Here is a 20,434-nt window from a genome sequence, read left to right on the forward strand (position 1 = left end):
CGGGTGCAAAACAAGCCCAAGCTGCTGTCCTAGAGCCAGGAATGCACTCTCCAATTTGCACAAGTGGCCGACATTGCCGGTGGCGTGTGTCATGGCATGGTAGCAGGAAAGTTGCATTCAATTTATCACAAACACTCACACACACGCTCGCAGCTCACCCCCCACGTCAAACCATGCACACATCACCGCCCGTAACCACGAGACTCGTGAACACTTATCCTTGTAGTGTAATTGTCATTTTCCTAATTAAATTAATACTATTATGATTCAATTGAGATCCCTCGTCGCACAGTGCCGGTGCGGTGGGTTGAGGTGAAGGATATTCGGTTTGAAGTTGTTACAGTGCCTTTGTAAGTTTGACTGATGGCAGTGGTTTGGTGAAATTTGCACAATTTGCTAATTAGTTTTTTTTATGAAAATTGTTGATCTAATCCACAATGAAATGCGTTAAAAAGAGGATTTACCCAAGAGGTAATAATTTTAAAATCGTAATTTTGACAAACTCAAAATCTGCATTATGACATCGCCAAACTCCTACTGGTGAGTAGGTGTAGTAAGCCACCGCAGCGCAGCGTTTATGCCGCATGTGACGCAAAAGAAAGCGCGAAAACATAACTCATTACATCAACAAGGGGGTAACTGAAGCGGCTTTTCACGAAACCCGTCATGCAGCTAGATCGCTAGCTAGCTAGCTAGCTAGCTAGCTAGTCTATTAGTAGTTACTACTAAGCTAGGTCCTACTAGCTCCCAACCAGCCCGCGCGTCGCGGTGCCCTTCATGATGACGTGTGTGTGTGCGCTTGCGAGTGGGTCTGTCCTCACGTGATAACGTAGCGTGTAGAAAGCGCGCTTGGAAAACGCGACGCATCGCTGCGGCTCAGCAGCCCGCGTCACGTGTCTACCCAGTATCCAGTCGTTAGAGCTGCAAAGTCGACCCTTGACTCATGCTTGCTTGGCACGGCCAAAACGGTTTACCATTTCAGTAATTAGCTCGATGCAGTAATAAAGCCTGAAATGAGGAGCAGAGCATCTCCCGGGCTCATCAGTTTATGCACGCCTTGCTAGCTCACTCTCATTGAAACTCGGAACGGAAATAAGAGACTTCTGATTTTGTGTGAGGAGCATCCATTCGGCATGGTAGTTGCCTGTTGTAGGACTTGGGGCCTCGTTAGTGTAAGTGCGCCTTTTTGTTTTGTAACGAATAATACGAGAACACGAAGGACGAAAGAAAACACGAACGGAAGGGCTTGGGTGGGCTAGCATGGCTAGGACATGGCAGACAGTCGGGCAGAAAGGACGAAGGGGAATGGCAGATCTAGATGTTCTTCTGTTAATTTATTTAATTGCTTCGCTTCCACCCTCTCAGCTGCGTTGCCTGTCAGAGTTCTTTCGGATCGTCGCTGATGCTGTATACAGCACGCCATCAGCTGCTGCCAGCATGTCCTGTGTTGAAGAATGGGACAGCTATCACACACATAGAGACGTGGTAAGAAAACCTTCCCACTATGCAGCGCTTCGCTCCGAATTGGGTCCATGTTAGACACGGCTTTTGATGAAGAGTGGTACCTAGAGGCACTTGCTTGTTATAGATCACGGAAACAAGTCCTCTATGACATGCCAATCATACAAATGGATGCTTTCACATATTGTGAACCTCCCGACTCCCGGTGCGCTCCCGAGCGACGCTAACTCATCAAAGAGGTATTATCGCTGGAAAAAAAATAATTTGCCCCGTAAAAGGAAATTAAACTGATTAGACCTTTCACTTTTGCAGGCTCATCTAGTGTTCGCTATGGGACGAACAAAGGCTCTCCTTCATAAGGTACTTCCAAAATCCAGTCCCGAAAAGGATTAGGTTTCATTCAAAATGAAAAGAAAACACGCGTTACGGGAGCGGCCGAAAATAGAATGCAGCAATAAAAAAACAGACCGAAGACTTCTTTTTATGCTCGAATAACAACCAAAAAAAACTCGAGAGGCTTGATGACCGAAAGACAAAGAAGCAGGGATGATCAATCTTGCGGTTACGTGGCACTCCGCGCCGGTTCAGAACTATCGAATTACCTGACCCGAACGTTGCGCTGCTGTGGTAGCGAACACAGACAAAAGGCAGGACGTTTCATTTCATCGCAAACCTGGAGAGCGACAATCATCATCAACTCTTGGTCTTGGTGGAAAGTTTTTGAATGGAGAAATAGTACAAAGAATGATAATAAGGAGAGTTCAACAATAAATCGGCTAAGGGTAAACAATTATATTACGATGTTTGAGAGGCGGAAAAACATGCGCAGATAAACTGATCGGTTAGCGTTTCACTCTTAAAGATTTGTTTTACATTTCTGCTTAGAGCAAAATTGTACTTCAAAAATGAAGAGGAAAAACTACAACTTTACCTACCTTAGATAATCTGCTTTGCACAGGATCATACCGCTGCGGGTGTAACAACTCGATCCGATGTCCGCTAGCATAGCGCCACAGCAGGAGCATTTGAGACAGGAGTTGTGCCAAAACCGGTCCAGCGCATTGAGGAAGAATCGTTCGGTGATTTTGACTGAAACGAGGGATGGAAAAACAATATTAATATTAATTAAATCACATTATAAATGGTGAAATTTTGGTAAATTTTAAAATCTATACCTTAAAAAAATGGATTTCTATCTTTCTGTCTGTCGGTATGTTCCTTATTGAATCGAAAACTACTAAACCGATCGGCGTGAAAATTTGCATGCAGGGGTTTTTGGGGCCAAGGAAGGTTCTTTTGATAGTTAGAGACCCCTCCCATACAAATGAAACACAAATTTCTGCATAACTCGAAAAGTAATCAAGCAACTGGAATCAAATTTGGCATGAGGAGGTTTTTGGATGCAAGAATTTTTTCAATGGTCGACTGAGACCCCTCCCCTTTTTAGGAGGGCGGGCTCCCATACAAATGAAATATAAATTTCTTCATAACTCGAGAAGTAATCAAGCAAATAGAAGCACATTTGGTACGTGGGGGTTTTAAGAGGCAGAAATTGTTTTATGGTGAACTAGCTGACCCGACAAACTTCGTATTGCCACAAATTAAACTGTGTTGTACATAAATCGTGAATCTCGGATGACCTTTTTCACAATCTTGAGTTTTGCAAGTTTCTGGGGAGTTCATGGGTGTTTTAATATACAAATTTTTCTCACAGTAAAGTAGAAAACAATTCCCCCCATCGCTCAGCCTGATAATATAAAGCGGATAGACTTAAGCGGAAATTCGCCATCATTACGAACCATTTCGCCGAATACCATTTTGCGGAACACCAATTCTCGGTTGACCATAACGCGGAAAATAGAGTTTCGCAGAATACCATTTCGCGAAAAACCTTACGCGGGATGTACCATGTCACGAAAAAACTTTTCGTAGAAAGTACCATTTCGCAGGGGTGACCCAACTGAAGGAAAGTAATAGAGGTCAGTAGATCTAGGAAAATAAATAAACCTAGATAGAGGTGATCTCTACGGGGGGCTGCCCCCCGCAGCGGCCGGCGCTTCCGACGGCAGGTCACCGGCAACACTCGCGGCCTGTGGCCGTCTCGCGCTGAATTATCTAATGTTACTATTGATAATTTTTGGTGTCTTGTAATTGATTAATGTTTTATAAAAGAGTCTAAAATTTCTCGAGTTCGATTAGTTTTTCAGTTACGCAAAAACTTCTGTTTTATTTATTGAGAGTCCTTATCCCCCTACCACAGGGATGAGGGGTCTCAAACCATCATTAAAAAAATTCGTGCCTCCAAAACCCCCCACATGCCAAATTTTGTTCCATTTGCTTAATTAGTTGTCGAGTTATGAGAAAATTTGTATTTCATTTGTATGGGAGCCCCCCTCCTAAAAAGGTAAGGGGTCTCAATTCATCATAGAAAAAAATCATGCCTCTAAAAACACCCACATGCCAAATATGGTTCCATTTGATTAATTAGTTCTCGAGTTATGAGGAAATTTGTATTTCATTTGTATAGGAGCCCCCCTCCTTAAGTGGGGAGAGATTTCAATTCACCATAGAAAAAATTCTTGTCTCCAAAAACACCCACATGTCAAATTTTGTTCCATTTGCTTGATTAGTTCTCGAGTTATGAGGAATTTTGTATTTCATGTGTATGGAAACCCCCTCTCTTAAAAGGGAGAGGGGTCTTTATTCCCCTCCTAAAGAGGGGAGGGGTCTCAATTCACCATAGAAAAAAAATTGCCTACACAAACACCCACATGCTAAATTTGGTTCCATTTGCTTGATAAATAGATAGATTTGTATGGGAGCCCCCCTCTTAGTGGGAGGAGGGATCTCTAACTATTATAAGAACCTTCTCTGGCACCAAAAACATCTACATGCAAATTTTCACTTCAATCGGCTCAATAGTTTTCAATTCTATAAGGAACATAGAGCAGACAGAAATCCATTTTTATAGGCATGGATTTGTATGGGAGCCCCCCCTCTTAGTGGGTGGAGGAGTCTTTTGCCATCGAGAGAACCTTCCGTAGCCCCAAAAACCCCTACATGCAAATTTTCACGCCGATCGGTTCAGTAGTTTTCGATTCTAAAAGGAACATAGGGACAGACAGACAGACAGACAGACCGAAATCCTTTTTTATATGTATAGATTAGGACCCCTACCCCCTTTAAAAGGAAGAGGCGTAAGGTTTTTCACGAAATGGTATTCGGCGAAATGTTATACAATCAAGGCGAATATTGCTATCTGCTTTATTTTATCTGGCTGAGCAATAGGGGAGTTGTTTTTTACTTTACTGTGCGGAAAAATTGCAATTTTGTATAATAAACTACCTCAGGTTGTACTTCTCAAAAACTTGCAAAACTCGAGATTGTGACAAAGGTCATCCGAGATTCACGATTTATGTACGATTTATGTTGTGGCAATACGAAGTTTGTCGGGTCAGCTAGTTCAAATATTCCTCTTGTTTATGAGTCTGAACTGTGCCCGTATATAACATTTCATAGAATTGTGGGACTCTTCGATCCATCGACTAACTATCGCGAATCTGTTTTTAATTCGCGATAGTTAGTCGACGGATCGAAGAGTCCCACAATTCTATGAAATGTTATATACGGGCACAGTTCAGACTCATACACAAGAGGAATATTTGAAAAATATACAGCTTACACAAAAAAAAAATCAATTTTTCATACAATAGGTACGCTTTTATTGCTTTTCAAGCGATTTCATAGCAAACTTAGATCGTATAAACACAGACGTGCAGACGCGAATCGGGTGTTAATTCTATCGTCCATGTAAAAATCAGACATTTCAGATCAGATCAGAAAATTAGGGCCATTAAAGCAACTCTTAAGAAGTTATGTACTGTTCCTCTTTACTCAACCATCGACCGAAGCCCACTTCTCCTCGATTATATTTTTCACTGTTTGACGGCAATCGCCATAATTTATTTAAACTTTTAGCTTTGTTCAAGAAATTTATAAAGCATAAAGCTTGTTGAGACAAAAAAGCTAAACCAGCCAGCCAGCATTTGTTAACTCGAAAATATATAACCTTGTGATTAAATATTTTGGGAATTTTCAACAGTTTCCGTAGTTGTATAGCATATGCGCATTAAATTTTATCGTATATATTAGAATGGCAGGCGGTCAAAAGCAACGAACCATCAAAATATGGCAATTTTTGAAAACAAATTGTTTAAATAAAATAAATATATTCGATGAGCCATTCTTAGTTTCTAACAAAATCATTGTAGTTGTAGTGACATGCAATCCGTTTGATAATAATTTCCTTTCTGCAACTCGTGCTTTGCTTTGATGAATTTTTGTTTGGGGCTAAAAAAATGCTAGAATACGGTGATATGGCCTAACATAAAAACGTGTCTTCGATCTTTAACTTTAGTATGCTTCATAATAGCAGCAATCAATGTGTTTGGTCAAGATGTTATAAAACTAACAGATTTATTGGGGCTTGAGAAACAACCACGATAAGATCAATTTTGTACTTGTACGCCATTGCATTGCTACGCCGTAATTTTATAAGAAAAGTGGCGCAGCCAACTAGTTTTACCGTGGTAATATAGGCAACCACGATAGACTTGCTTTATTACCAGTTTTGCTATAGTTTCATAGCGCATATAAAATTCAAATAAAAGCAAACGGCTTAAGAATTGTTGATGATGATGGCCAAATGCAGTTGTTAAAATTTTTAATGTTAAAACCAAACATTGTGATTACTTTATGAAAAATATATGTATGATTACTTTTGATCTAACCTGGAGAATTTAAATGGAATCAAGTCAATAAGGTTCTTCGTTTTTGAGCACAGGGATACCTCGATATAAGAAAATTTTTACTTTCAAAAAGTTGCCTTATGTCGAAGTTTGATTTAGCATCGTTTTTCTTCGCTGCAGTCACACGTAGTAGTTTATCATGCTTTCCTTCGGTCAAGTTAGTTTTCAAAAATTTACTCGATCAGACAGCTCAAAAATGCAAAAGAAACTCTTTTGAATGAGAAGGGAAAGGGAAAAGGAAGCTATTTTAATTCGAGAAATCTGACCTAGGCTCAACAAATCGAATGAAAAGATAGGAAACTATTCGAGCGATCCACTATTATACGATCTAATAAAATATTATACGATCAAACGAAAGTACAAAAAAACTGAAGGGAACGACGAGGGCTAACCTCCGATCCACTGTGAAATTGAATTCAAACTCCATCAGTTCACCACCGCTGATAAAGACCCCAGACATTACACTCACTGTCCTATTGTTCGCACGTTGTAACATTCATTTCATATTTAGTATTAGACCGTATTCGTCAAAGGAGCGCATTTTAACGAAAGGAGGGGAAGGCCACTTAACATACTTTCTTATCTTGGGAAAACTCCTGCTGTAAGTTGATATTTAGGAATATCGTCATAGAGTGCTAATGGTCAGGAAAGTTGTGCGTGATGATATATTTTGAAGGATTTTTTTCAGTTCAGTTTAGTTTGTAAGAAAACAGTTTGTAAGACTTTTTTTCATTTCAGATTTAAATCGATTCTTCTCGGTGGAACCATTAAATTAAAACATATCGTTAACTTTTCCTCTTATTCAGCCATCCTCAGAAAAAACAAGTTACAAACATTTAAAGTCAAACCTAGCCATTTGTTACCGTTGCCAGTTCACTGTATCAGCGTCTTTGTCGTAAGACTCTACACATCAGCTCCAATGTTATATTACAAATATAACAAATATAAAAATAAAATTATATTGTTTTATGATGAAAACTAGAAATCAGAAAAGTATTATCCTAAACCTATGTTACCTTATCGCCTTACGGGTTATTGGCGGGATCTATGATAGGAGCTAGACTACTTCTCAATTTACAATTTCCGAGTACAATCTAAAAATTGACTTTGTCGCGCCAAGTACTGATAATCAAACAAACTGAATATAAAATTAAGCATGAATTTTAAACTAAAGTGTGGCAATAGAAAATAGGGATACACGGGGAAGGTTCTATTTCTTACATTGTAGAGCTGCTAATAATTGTCGTTGACTTTTTTTGAGAAGTTGATTGTTTGATTTTTTTGAAAGGTTTAGAAAGGAGCAGAAAAGTCCGACTTAAAAATTCGAAAATATACTTTTTTAGCACGAAATTGTTAGATTTTAAGAAGTGATTTATAAAGCCGAATATCTAATATTTCAGTTTATCCAAGCATTCATTTTTCACATTAAGAATTTACTATTCTGGTTGTCAAAAAAAGTAGGTAAGAAATTGACTGCATGTCGATAAACAAAAAGAAAGAAATAAACATAGAAAACAAATTAACGTAGTAACATGAAGTCGAATTAAGGTCATGTCACAGAAAATAGTTTTGCTTTAGTACTGTATTGGATCACTTTATTAAGTTTACATTTAAATACAATAAGAGCGTTTCTATAAAAAAAATTCTTTGGTAATAACTTCAAGTAATAACTCGACTATTGTGGTGAAAAATTGCTGTTTTCTTGCATTACTTTTTGTCGATGATGAAGAAACAACCCAGAAAAACTGTTGCTAAGTAACAGTTTGAATGTGATACAAGTCAAAATTGGTTCTAACACTTTTTTTCGTCTTTATACACGTCGCTGACAAAACTATGCAGCACCCTGAATTACATCGCTTGTAGGGCAAATTAGTTATTATTCACAAAGAAATGTGTTTCAGTACTGATAAAATTGTCTAGAGCAAAACAAGTGTAGTCTAAATTGAACAACAGTTGCAAATTGTACCGGCAAGCTTTAACCCGCTGCATATTGTGTGACTGATTCAGAGATGGAAATTCCATGATTAGCAGTCGCTTCGTCATCGCTTCCTAAAAGAAATCACGTTTACTGATAAGGTTCCTTTATTCGAAGTCTATATAAAAAAGCAAAATTATATTAGGTCTGGGAAGTCCGCCTGTTATCGTCGGGAAGTCATTAAGTCTCCAGAAAGTGACAGAAATAGGGTAAGCGTACCAGTTGTGACGTATTTATTTAGTAATTAAATTGCATTTTTTGGTCAAAATACAACAATATTTTTAGAATAGTATTGAAAGAAAGATAGAATGCAAGATCTATCGTAGCAGTTTTGCAGAATTGAGCTTTACTCAGGAAATCTTTTCAATGTTTTTTTTCTCAACTCGAATTCCGAGAAACTAAAAAGAAAAAATAACTGCGTGGAGACGAAATGTAGTATTTTTGTTTTCCGCTAGATGGCTTCATTTGCTTTTTAAGGCTTTTAGAGGTATTATTAAACTATAGATTAAAAAATATATTCAACTTGATTTTGGTTCGGAGATTACCAAAATCCCTTCAAAATAATCCAGATATTTCATAACATAATACTGTTTAATACATGGATACCTATATACTTTACTTTAACAGCAAGAAGGCATCGAGTATATGCAACAGTTTTTCGTTAAATTTAATGTAAAAGATATGACCAGAGAAGCTCAAAAAGTCGTGTTATATGACCATATGACTATGGAATATGGTCAATAAATATGAATATTAATATCAATATGTTCAAAAAAATATCTTAGAAATACTTCTACAAGTGGTCTAGTCAAATGCGTGGCATAGTAAACGCAACTTGGGTGGCAAAATATAAAGAGTTGGCAAAAAAACTATTAAAAATCAATTTTTGTTAATAAATTTTCACACGATTTTTTCGGTGATTGTAAATGTTCTATGCTAAAATACTCATTTTCTTCACACACTTTTAAACATTGGATTACGCCAACCATATTAGTAGATAGAGAGTTATTTTATTCATGAGAATTGCTTGTTTTAGTGTATTCTGCAATTTTGTAGACATCATATTTTGCATTCATAAAGAAAACAAAATTTTTATCACTATAATCGGTGGAAACATGATAACTTTGTGAAACGCTAATATGTGATAAAATAAGATGTGTACGGACAAAGTGTAATATGCCATTTTTTGTTATTTCATTTATTTGAGTTTCGGCCATTTGTGTTTCGGTCATTGGTAGACAATTCGACTCGCCCTATATGCAATGCTTTTTACATTGAGTCGATTGAACACCCGGCAAGCTACCGGCCGATTGTCTACCATACATTTTGCCTACCGCTCTTTATGCCTAACGTCCATTACGGCTTGTGTATTTATATCTAACGTCCATTATGGCTAACGACCGTATGCCTGACGTCCGTATACCTAATGGGGTACACTTCATTTGCACGCTATAAAAACAAATGGTCGAAAAACAAATAGCGTAAATCCAAATGGTTGAATTTCAAGAACTATTATCAGAAGGCCGAAATTTTGGCGAAATCGGTGATTTTTGATAAGATCCAACATGGCGGCCAAATCCAAGATGACCGACAATTTTTTTTTCACTTCATTTATAAGCCCAGTCTCTCCTCTTTACAAAACCGTCTCGTTTGTAGTTTGTTTCATAGCAAATTTTGGAAATATCACAATAATTATATGAAAATTGTGTACCTTGCAACAGATTACTGTTTGTTTTATTCAGTTAGTGCCATTGCACATCTAATTTTATAAATGTTTCTTGTAGCATTTTATCTCAGCTTTCCAATGGTGATCTTAAAATGAAAATCGGTTGGGGGCTCGTGGTGAAAACGGCGATTTTTTGATAAAATCCAATATGGCGACCAAATTTAAGATGGCCATTTGAAAGTTCTGTCCTTCTTCTTTACAGAGCTGGGCCATTTGTTAGTTGCTTCATTGCAAATTTATGAAATATCACATGATATAGATGTCAAGGTTTGCTCAAAATACAACTTTTTTTGGAACTGTTAGGTCCCTTGGCGAACGAGGGGTCCACTGTTTCGAGGTATTAAAAGGGTAATTCTCATTTTTTAACCATTTTCTACCAAATAAGTGCAAAAGTTCCAATATTTGAAGGTCTCGTGTCAGTACTGGCCCCGTTTCAGCGAGTACAGTTGGATTTCGATTTTGGCAACAAATGCGTGTCGCCTATGTTGTCAAAATCGAAACCGTGCCAAAATCGAGACCCTTTTTCGATATGAAAAAATTTAATGTAAATGCTTTAGAAGTTGACTAAATATCATTAATCACCGATTGCAACCATTTTATGTTTAAAAAGTCCGACAAGAGCTATCCGTCCGGTGCAAATAAGTTATTGACACCCTGCGGTAAGACGTAGTCCTACAGCAATAAAAATATTATTGTTCGAAACCACATAACTTTTTTTCATGAACATACTCAGGGCATCAGTTTTTCGTCATTTAAAGCATGTATGCGGAAACTGATTGATATTTAGGCATATTTTTGGAAGAGAAATATCTTGTGTTGCCAAAAACGGATACTTTTGTTGCCAAAATCGAGGCATGCCAAAATCGAACCATGCCAAAATCGAACCATGCCAAATTCGAAACCCAACTGTATTACTCTATACATTAGGATTTCGAATTTGACAATAAATGCGTGTCGCGTATATTGCCAAAAATGATGCCGTGCCAAAATCGAGACCTTTTTTTGATATGGAAAAATTTAATAAAAAAGGGCTAATATCGATTTCATCGTTTGCAACCATTTTATACTCAACAAGTTTTTGACACCCTGCAATAAGACCTAGTCCTACGTCAATAAAATATTACTTTTCAAAACATACTACAACTACAAACTTTTTTCATGCACATATAGACATCATCATTTTGCGTCATTTTGCATATGTATGGGGAAACTGATTGATGTTGAAGCATATTTTTTGAAGCAAAATACTTTGTGTTGCTAAAAAACGAATACTTTTGTTGCTAAAATCGTTGCGTGCCAAACGTCAAATGCTCACTGTATTCGACTTTTTGATAAATCGGTACAAATGATAGTAGTTAAATGGCTGTCAAACATAACTTCACATGTCCTACTCCATTTTAACTCAAGAGAAAATATAGTTGTGAAATGGGCGGTCCCAAGTAACAATTCTAAGTTTTATTACGTTCTTCTAGTAATTTTAATGACCAATTTCAAAAAACCGCTAATAAAACTATTAGCTCCACCAGAACTTCTAGATGATTGCTATAAAACTGCCTTCCAACCAAGAGGCTCTTCAGAAGGTTTTTATAACCTTTTTAAGAATCAGGTTATAAGGTAAAGTATCATGTCACACTCTACAGGAAGCAGCAATACAACCGATTAAGCTTTCGCTCTGGTAAAAAGCAAAATCCGTCAACTTTGTTTACTTGAAAATCACCCGTAGATATAACAGTTAAAGTTTTACAGTCAAATTATCCTGATTAATATGCTTTATAGCGACTATTATTAATAAATTTTGAGTAATTCCCGTTGGTTTGCAGCCTATGCGCATTAAATTTTATCGTGCATATTAACATGATAACCCAAGTAACACACTTGGTTTTAAATAAGAATTGACAACGGATTTAAAACAAATCGAATTGCTAACCTTTCGTTTCCACATACTTAATTACGACCGGATTAACACTGAAACAGCGCAAGAAACGAGCTAAAATATAACATGTTTGTGAAATATTTCAAAGTGACGCCTATGCGTTGCATGGTTTTTGTACTGCCAACTGAAAAGCTTAATCGCGCTGTTGACAGGAATTTTCTTTCTGATATTTCCCTGAAGTTATATTTACATTTATAAGCAAATAATGACAGACATTTTTCGCAAGATAAAATGGCTAAAGTTATATCTCGGTAATTCATCAATCACTCAAAGCAACATTGTAGCCTTCAAATAACCCAAACTAAAGTGCAATTTTAAATTTATCGTGAACTTTGCCATGCTACTTCCGAAAAATTGATGCGCTCAAGATTTACTTTTATAAGCAAAAGTTGAGTGGAATCGAAATAAATATCATTTTTTGACAATCTCACAAAACATGCTAATCTCTTTGAAAACCGGTGGGATATTTTAAATTAATTATGTTATATGATCCTTGTATATATAAAATCATTCTACGACACAAAAATAATGATCTATTACATTATATTTTGGCGCAGTCATCGGCCATGTTTATACAAGATTGCGCTCAAATGAGCACACCGATAACCGAAAAATTCGAAACCAATAAAAAGCTTTACTGTATGCATTTTGTTTCGCGTTAACTTACAACTGATTCACAGTTAATTTTCATTTGTGAAAGAACTTAAATTGCGCTCAAAAAATACCCAGAATACTCATAAATTGGAGCATTTAAGCTCAATAAAATATTGCAATGTTGCGAAAATGTGTCAAAGTTATGGATCTGTGCTGTACTCATTGTCATCGCTTCGCCGCTGTTCAATGCCGGCAATTCGCCACTACGAAGTTGCTGATATTGGTTTGGTTTTTGTGTGAGAAAAAAAGAGAAGGAAGTATTTTTGCTTTTGTTTTCACGTAAGTTTTGACAATTCGGCATGGGGTTTCCTGTGAGTGCGAACAAAATTAGAAATCTCTTTTACTTTCGTAGTCGCGAATACTCAGTTGTAAATGTTCAATAAAAACTTAGCTTTACAACCGAAATGCAACTTTAACCTGTCATTCTGGCTGAAAACATCGGCGTTAGAAATAAAACATTTTTATAACATATTGTTTTCCATGAAACGTAGTTATAATTTAAATGAAACTGTTTACTGAATATTTTTCTAAAAAACATGTTGCAAGTGTTACTTGGGAAATGGATAAAATCAACGTGCCACCGAAATTTTGCAATTTTCGAAAACTTTTTGTTTTAACAAAATAAATATATTCAGTTACTCAATCTCAATTTCTAGCAAAATCATTTTAGTTACTTCCTATGACACGGAAACCTATTGATGATAGCTTTCTTTCTGTAAAACATTTTGCTTAAATGAATTTTTGTTTGTGAGCTAAAACAAAATACTAGAATATGGCTTTACGGCCTTGCATAGAAAAAATGATTTCGGTGTTGAACTGCAAAGAGCAAAAGATATGACATGAATTCACTTTGAAAGTATATTTTAATAGTAAATTAGGAACTGTAGTTGATTCATTCTGACTAAACATACAATGGAATATTGTAAGATCTTTAAAATAGATCCAGTTTTATCGAGACACTTTCGATTAAAAGCAGGATGACGCTAAACGCGATGATTTTTAATACATTTCATTAAGCAGTTTGCAAATAATTCTAATCAATAATTTATGTTAATTAAGATACTATCTTTGGATTATACAATCAATTGTACGCCTTATAGACTAAATTCTTTAAAATAAAAACAGCATCATCAAATAACTGAGAGAAATTTATTATTAAAACGTTCAGCCATAGTGAACCAAGTCTCAGAAAAATATTCTTCGGTTCAGTCACAGTGGACCAAGTGCCAACAACCACCCATAAATCCTTCTCGTTTGATCTTAAAACAAGACTTTTTTACAATAATAGTATCACAGCACTTTGTTGAGGAGTAACGAAAAGTTTTGGCGAAAAATTATGGATAACGATTGAAAGCTACAAAAGTTACAAACCTTCAAACTTTGAATTTGATTTTCTCGAAATGTCACTTGGTTCGGTCTGACTTAATACCTACTAAGTTCCTAGCAATTTTGAGTACAGATTTTTTCCATTCAATTCTTCTTCTATTTCTTCTAAGTTAAAAGCAAGAAAAAATCATAGTCGATAGAATGTCCAAATACAAAGAAATGTATAGATTTCTGCGTCAATTTTAAAGTTCTTTTCAATAGAACGTGAATTGTTTAATTTATCGCAAGTAGGTAATTAAAGGACAGTAAATTTAAAACTAACATTTTAATAACTATGTTTTGTAACGTCTGTAAATTGGACATTTGGTCTAATTACCACAGTTACCAACGTTTTTATCAATATCAAAATAAATTAAACAATTAATAAAAATAATCGAGCGTGCAGCATCGACAGGTGACTGTTCGTGTACTTGTACATACAATACACGATTGTTTCAAAGCATATTATTACGATGTCGTATATATTAATTAGGTGAAACGAAGTTCACTCAGCAAATATTGACAAAAATTGCTGGCTTTGGAAATTGTTTTTCCTTCTACGGAATTATTACATTTTGCGAAACACATGGCACTTATTCGGAACCGTTTCGATCGGTTTTTTTTATTTTTTTTTTTAGCAGCAGAACTTACCTCCACATCCCGCGCAGTGCACCGGTCCCTTGCCGTTGTTCATACCGTGAAAACCCGCCTGGCTGTCCATCTGACTGACCCCCATCGGATTACCGGCTCCGCCCCCGGGTCCGCCACCGTGGCCGTTGTGATGGGGCGTCAGCGGGTAGTTGTTGTTGTCCGGACTAGGCGAGTGGGGCGACGAACCGAGGTCCGAGTACGGATGATAGTGCGGGTTCATTGCTATTGAGGCGGCCAGCTTGACGGCTTTTAATCGACTCGCTGCTGCTTCGACAGCAACAAGAATCGTCGAATGGTAGTAGAAAAAAAAAACTAAACAGAGTGGAAAACTAAAAAAAATATATTCTTTTCCCGCGGGGAAAAATCGGCCGCCGATTTCTTGACGATTTGGTTCTTCTTCTTCTTCTTCTTTTTCGTCTTGCTCTTCGCCTTCACTGGTTGACTAGTATTTTTGCAACTCGGTGCGGACCTTTTTATCACAAACACAAACACTTGCGAGCAACTGTCGATTAGAAAACTCGTTTACGTTGGCCACTTTGCTGCCGGTGTGGTTCAGTGTAGGTGGCTAGAGGGTGCACAATTTTCCGTCACTCGAATGCACTTTTTTATTTACCTTCACAATTGGCCACTCGAACGCAAAATGCTTGGTATTTTTTTATTGATTTTGTTGGCCTCAACGCTGAAGCAGATGCGGGCTGTGTTGCGAGTCAGGGGTTAGCCGAGCACGCCTGATAAAATTGATAGATTTTGCCGCCACTATTTTCTTTCTCTAGTTTTTTATTATATTCAAAACACAACAACTATTCAAGCCCCTTACCGCGGTACGCGTGGAGCGGGGGTATTTCCGCAATTGCCTGTTTTTTTTTCACGCGACTATTATTTATAAATAATTTTCTATTTTTCGTTTCCCTTTGCCGCACTTCTTTTTATCTATCTAAATAAATTTCAATTTTCGCGAAATATATTTCATTTCAGCAATTTGCGCGCGGTCTCGCTAGCTATTCGTTGCCGACCGGGCCTGCTGGCGGAGACGACTGGTAGACGTTGGCAGGTGACAATGCAAACACCCTGCCTTTATGCCGCGGCTACGGGCCCGCAGAGGCGACCAGCCGGAGTGTCGGGTTGAACGCGTAAGTGGCGCACCTCGTCGTTACTCGACGCTGTCCCTGCTCGCGGTGCACCGAAAATAACCATCACCAAACCACTTCTTCTTATTACCGGTACACAGATTGATGACGGTGCCGCCTGTCTTTCGGTTTGACTCTTACTGACGGTGGTGCAAATGTGGGACCATTCTTTTGATTCCGCACTTACAGTCCCTTACGCCCGGAGGGAATCGCCGACGAAAGGTACACTGTCTATGGAGACTGTAGACTTCGATAGCTAATGTTTGCCTTTATTTATAATTTCCCAACTATTATTTCTTATCTTGATTCTCATTAAAATCATATAAATATTTTCACTTGATTTTTTCCGGTTCTTCGTTTGGTTCAACACTGCACTGGCACTGTTCTTCTTCTGGCGCGATGCTTTTATTTCTGTTTAACGATCTTTGCGCTCTGCATTCGAAACCGGTGGACAACTTTCCAGTGCTCGGTTTTTGCTTTTTTACGATCTTCAGTCGGAGTTTACTTCTGGTGACAATTGCTGTTGTTTTTCAACCAGTTGATTGAATCAGCTTTCACGGTGCGACGGAGAAGCTGAACTTTTCTGTTGGCCGTTCCTGTTTAAAATAGACAGAGTGGGAGAGAGAGAAAAGATAAAAATAATTAGTTTTCCTAGGTGCCAATAGTCCAACGAGCAGATTCAGAGCACAAGGATGGAAGCATAACAACTACGACGACCGACGAGCCAGAATACCCAGAAGCTCAAGAACCGAAACTGTGACCAGCCAAAAGGAACAACAACTGCTATTGAAAAGTTTAATTAAATTAATTATCGTTTTATGATTTAATACTTTTATAAATTTATAGCTTTATTGTTTGCACACGATAATAAACCAATTTATGAGTTGCACGTTTCACGTGATCGTTCTTGCCGTTGACCACCACCGGGCTTCAGGCCGTAGCACTCTGTTTGGGCTTCCTCGGGAGTTTGTTGTGTTGTTATGCTTTCGAAGCAGCCAGAAATTGCTTCGTAAAACACGTACCAACAAGCTGTAAGGTTCCTGCGTTAGCCCTCCCCGAGTTTTCGATGCTTCCGCTGAACGATGATGTTGAGCAATGAAAGCAACTTCGACTTCACATACATTCGAAACCCCAATGTTTTATACCATAAACATAAAGCGGAATGGACTCTCACCGCCCGTTCGCTCCCATTTATGTTTTTCTCTCTCGCGGCTCACACTTTCAGTAGGTACGTGAGATCTGAATCATACTCACTCACTCACTCACTTGGAAGTCAAGCTCACCACTTCGCTTAGGCTGTCAGCTTTCCTTTTTCCTGCATGTTTAGAGGAGCGCTGCTCCTTAAACATTGATAAACGAGAGGTAGCCGGGGTAAATTATAAAAAAAATTGGTTGACTACCAGACTGGACAAATAATTGCGAATCGTAGCAGGAAGCAGAACCTGCAAAACTCTAACCCACTGCCGCGTTCAGGCAATCCGCAGACTAGTATTTGTGAGCCCTTCTGGTCGTTCCTCGTCGTTGGATTCCCAAACAGGACCATCGCAATCGCAAATGAACGATTGATGGCGTTCAGCTGGGGTGCGGTAGTAGTCGTGAACGATGCAGTTTCGAATCATATGAACAAAAGGGATCCTAACACAGCATAACACCGCACTGCCTGGGCGGAAAGGTAATCGGCGGAGGGTGAGTACGATCCAGGACAAGGCGAACAAGGGAATTACTCATGGAACTTAAATTAAAAATTCGATACAATTGACCGTGATGTAATTACCGAGGGATTAGAGTGTGACCGGGAGCAGTTGGATCGAGCCAGCCAGCGACGAAGCTCAGACCGGGATCGGGAGGGTCGAGCAGATTTGCGGCAAAGCCAGCGGTGGTCGGTGGGGGGTAGCGGAAGCGGACCAGGAATCAGCTGTATTAATCATTATTAGCGCGCTTGGAAGCAGCAGCAGCAGCAGCAGCAGCAACGGCAAAGGCAAAGGCAGGCCGGGAATGGTACAGTTCTCAATTAATGAGGTGCACTTAATGAGGTATTATTTGTGTTCATCAGTGAAGTGATTTTTTATGTCCGAGAGCTTGAATCGGCAGCTGATTTGCGGTTGTAATAAGAGGCTTATTCGAAAAAACACGAATGGAGAAATTGATTCGACTGTTTCGTTACAATTAGCCCACAGCCCATTTGTAAAGGTATGTGCAATGTGGGCATTTAGCTTGTTTATTACCACATTTGATAATTCGATGCTCGAATCGATTAGGTGGTTTATCGTTAAATGAAAAGAACATGAACACTTCGTTAGGAACTTATTAAATCTTTAGTGTATCAAATTGCGCATAATCTAACCATTAAATTACCTTCTGTTATGGATAATAATGCACAAAAATCACACAATATTGTGTATTTGGAATATGATTTTGTGAACCTAAATGGAAACTATTGCATTTGTATCAGTTTCCAAAAAAATTAAGTCAAATTATAACATTTTTAACTATTACATTCAATCAGAACTGAGTTGAAAAACTGTGTTAAAGTGAATAGGTTCCATCGCTAAGTAGATTGTCGCTGGTTTTTTGAGAGTAAATTGTACTTATGATAATAAACTTGAAAGGCTTGGAAACTGGCTGCGAGGACTTGCTTGAAAAACATTTGAGAGAAGAATTTGCAAGAATTTTGTTGTTTTTACACGACTGCCGGAAAAGTAGGTAAAGATTCCGGGTAAGTTTTGCACACGTGGACTAAAAACATGAATTTTCGTTACTATAACTGGCACTGCTAACGAAGATATTTAGGTAAAATCTGAAATAAAATCGGATATTGGCTTGTTTGAAGAAACACAGTTGTTCCGTACTGTTTTAGCCTGATTTAACTATGGGAAAATCGTAACGAAGGACAAAATCCTTCAAAATCGCCGGAGCAGCGTTGAGTTGACTGATATATTGGGCATTTAAAGTGTAAACAGATGGAAATGAGAAACAGTTCCAAACAAATTGGTCAAATTACCCTTAATATAAAAAAGCGGAGCCTGATCAAACAATTTTTCTGACCAAATTCGGTAGTTACTGAACTTTACAAAGAAATTATGGTTCATCATTTATATAACAGTGTAATCGGTGTAAGCTTAACTGTACATATTTAACCGAATTCTGACCGTTCTACCCTTTAAAAGATGTTGTACCTATTGTTATACCAATTTGAAAAAATCACCGTTGATACTTATACACAAGGCGATTGAACCAGAAATGCGAAAGTTCAAGCACAATTTTCCTAAAACTGTGCTGTTAAAATCGGTACGATGCTGGTCCAATAACCCAGTCTTCGTATATTGGAAAAGCTTGCCAAACCAGATATTTCTTAAAAAACTTCGACGGTTTCATATGCTTGAAGATGTCTGTCACTTTTCCTCTTGTATAAAGTTCCTGCCCAAGAAGCTGCTAGAAGTCTGTCTTCACATAGGTTTCGTCGTCTATCACCACGCATTTGAATTAGCGCCAGTCGGATTGTCGAATCAGGTCTTAGAAACACGATTAAGTCCAAGGCTTCGCTTTTTTGGTTTTGATTTGCGGAAACGGCTCAACGTTTAACACAAGTTTGTCAAGATACATTTTTGGTATTGATTTGATTTGATGGTTTGATTTATTCGTTCCAAGGCGGTGCCATTTTGTCTAAAATTACTGTTCTGCTTCTTCTTTCGATCAACTTACAAGAACTAAAGTATTTCTCGACTGGGTTTTGAATAGATCCTGTCTGCACATGACAGATTCTTTTCGTATCCCCTCTCTCATACTTCACCAGGCTCGCAGCCAAGGAGAAGGCCAGCATATTTTGATACTTTCATTCATAAAAGTCGTGCTCACCACAAGACGTCTTTTTTGTGTTCCTGATGATAAGCTAGAGGGTGTTCAAAATGATCTAAATTTGGTAAAATATGCATGTAATATAATAAAAATTTCTCTCAGGAAAATGAATTATTTTAAACTGCCTTTTTAAACAAAACTGACTTTTCCCAACAAATTCTGTACAGCCATCTCGTCTGGTGTGTTCGCCGTAAAACGCCGTAAACTGCATCCCGTTTCCAATATTTGATGACGGCCCAACATTTCATGACTGGCGTAGTTTTGGCATGGTGAGATGGTTCTTAATAACTTAATAACTTCTTATATTCGGGTACCACCTGAACATTGTAACGATGACAGGATGCCATCCGGCCAAACCAGCACGTAGCAATCGTGTTACCTTAGGCAAGACAACAAATGTTTCTCCATACACTCGTTGACGTTAAATTTCTGGATGACGATCCCGGTTGCAATGACAATAGGCCGTATGAATAAAAGAGTTAGAGCAAATGCTCCCATTAGATTTACACAGGAAAAGCAAAGCAAACTGTTTTATTCATACGACCTAATGTTGCTTTTCAAGCCTCAAATATAAATTGCTTGCCAAACCAGATATTCCTTAACGAATTTCGACAGTTTCATATGGTTGAATATGTCTGTCCGAAGGTAAATAAATTTGTCGACCACTTTAAAAACATCTCCATCTATCACCACCGCAGTTTCAACACCTGAAGAGCAACCACACTCTCTACCAGCCAGCATACACTTCGTTTTGGCAGAGTTTAAGACAAGCCCTATTCTCGCAGCTTACTCCTTAAGTTGCGTAGACGCCTTTTTCACAGTTCTACGGTTAACACCGATGATAACGATGTCATTCGCAAACCTTAGGTTAGGACCCAA

General features: G+C 38.0%; 1 protein-coding gene across 1 annotated transcript in view; it reads right to left on the reverse strand.

Moving 5' to 3' along the window:
• The window catches only part of LOC128742102 (LIM domain transcription factor LMO4.1), a 75,049-nt gene extending 60,197 nt beyond the window's left edge, over positions 1-14,852 (reverse strand). Inside the window, exons 1-2 of the mRNA XM_053838318.1 lie at positions 14,574-14,852; positions 2,397-2,550 (exon numbers count right to left, since the gene is read on the reverse strand). Coding sequence (XP_053694293.1) covers positions 2,397-2,550; positions 14,574-14,793 — 374 coding nt within the window. The 5' untranslated portion in view covers positions 14,794-14,852. The remainder of the gene's footprint in view (positions 1-2,396; positions 2,551-14,573) is intronic.
• Positions 14,853-20,434: the final 5,582 nt, after the last annotated feature.

Source organism: Sabethes cyaneus, chromosome 3, assembly GCF_943734655.1.
Source record: "Sabethes cyaneus chromosome 3, idSabCyanKW18_F2, whole genome shotgun sequence".
In the NCBI taxonomy this organism is placed as follows: domain Eukaryota; kingdom Metazoa; phylum Arthropoda; class Insecta; order Diptera; family Culicidae; genus Sabethes; species Sabethes cyaneus.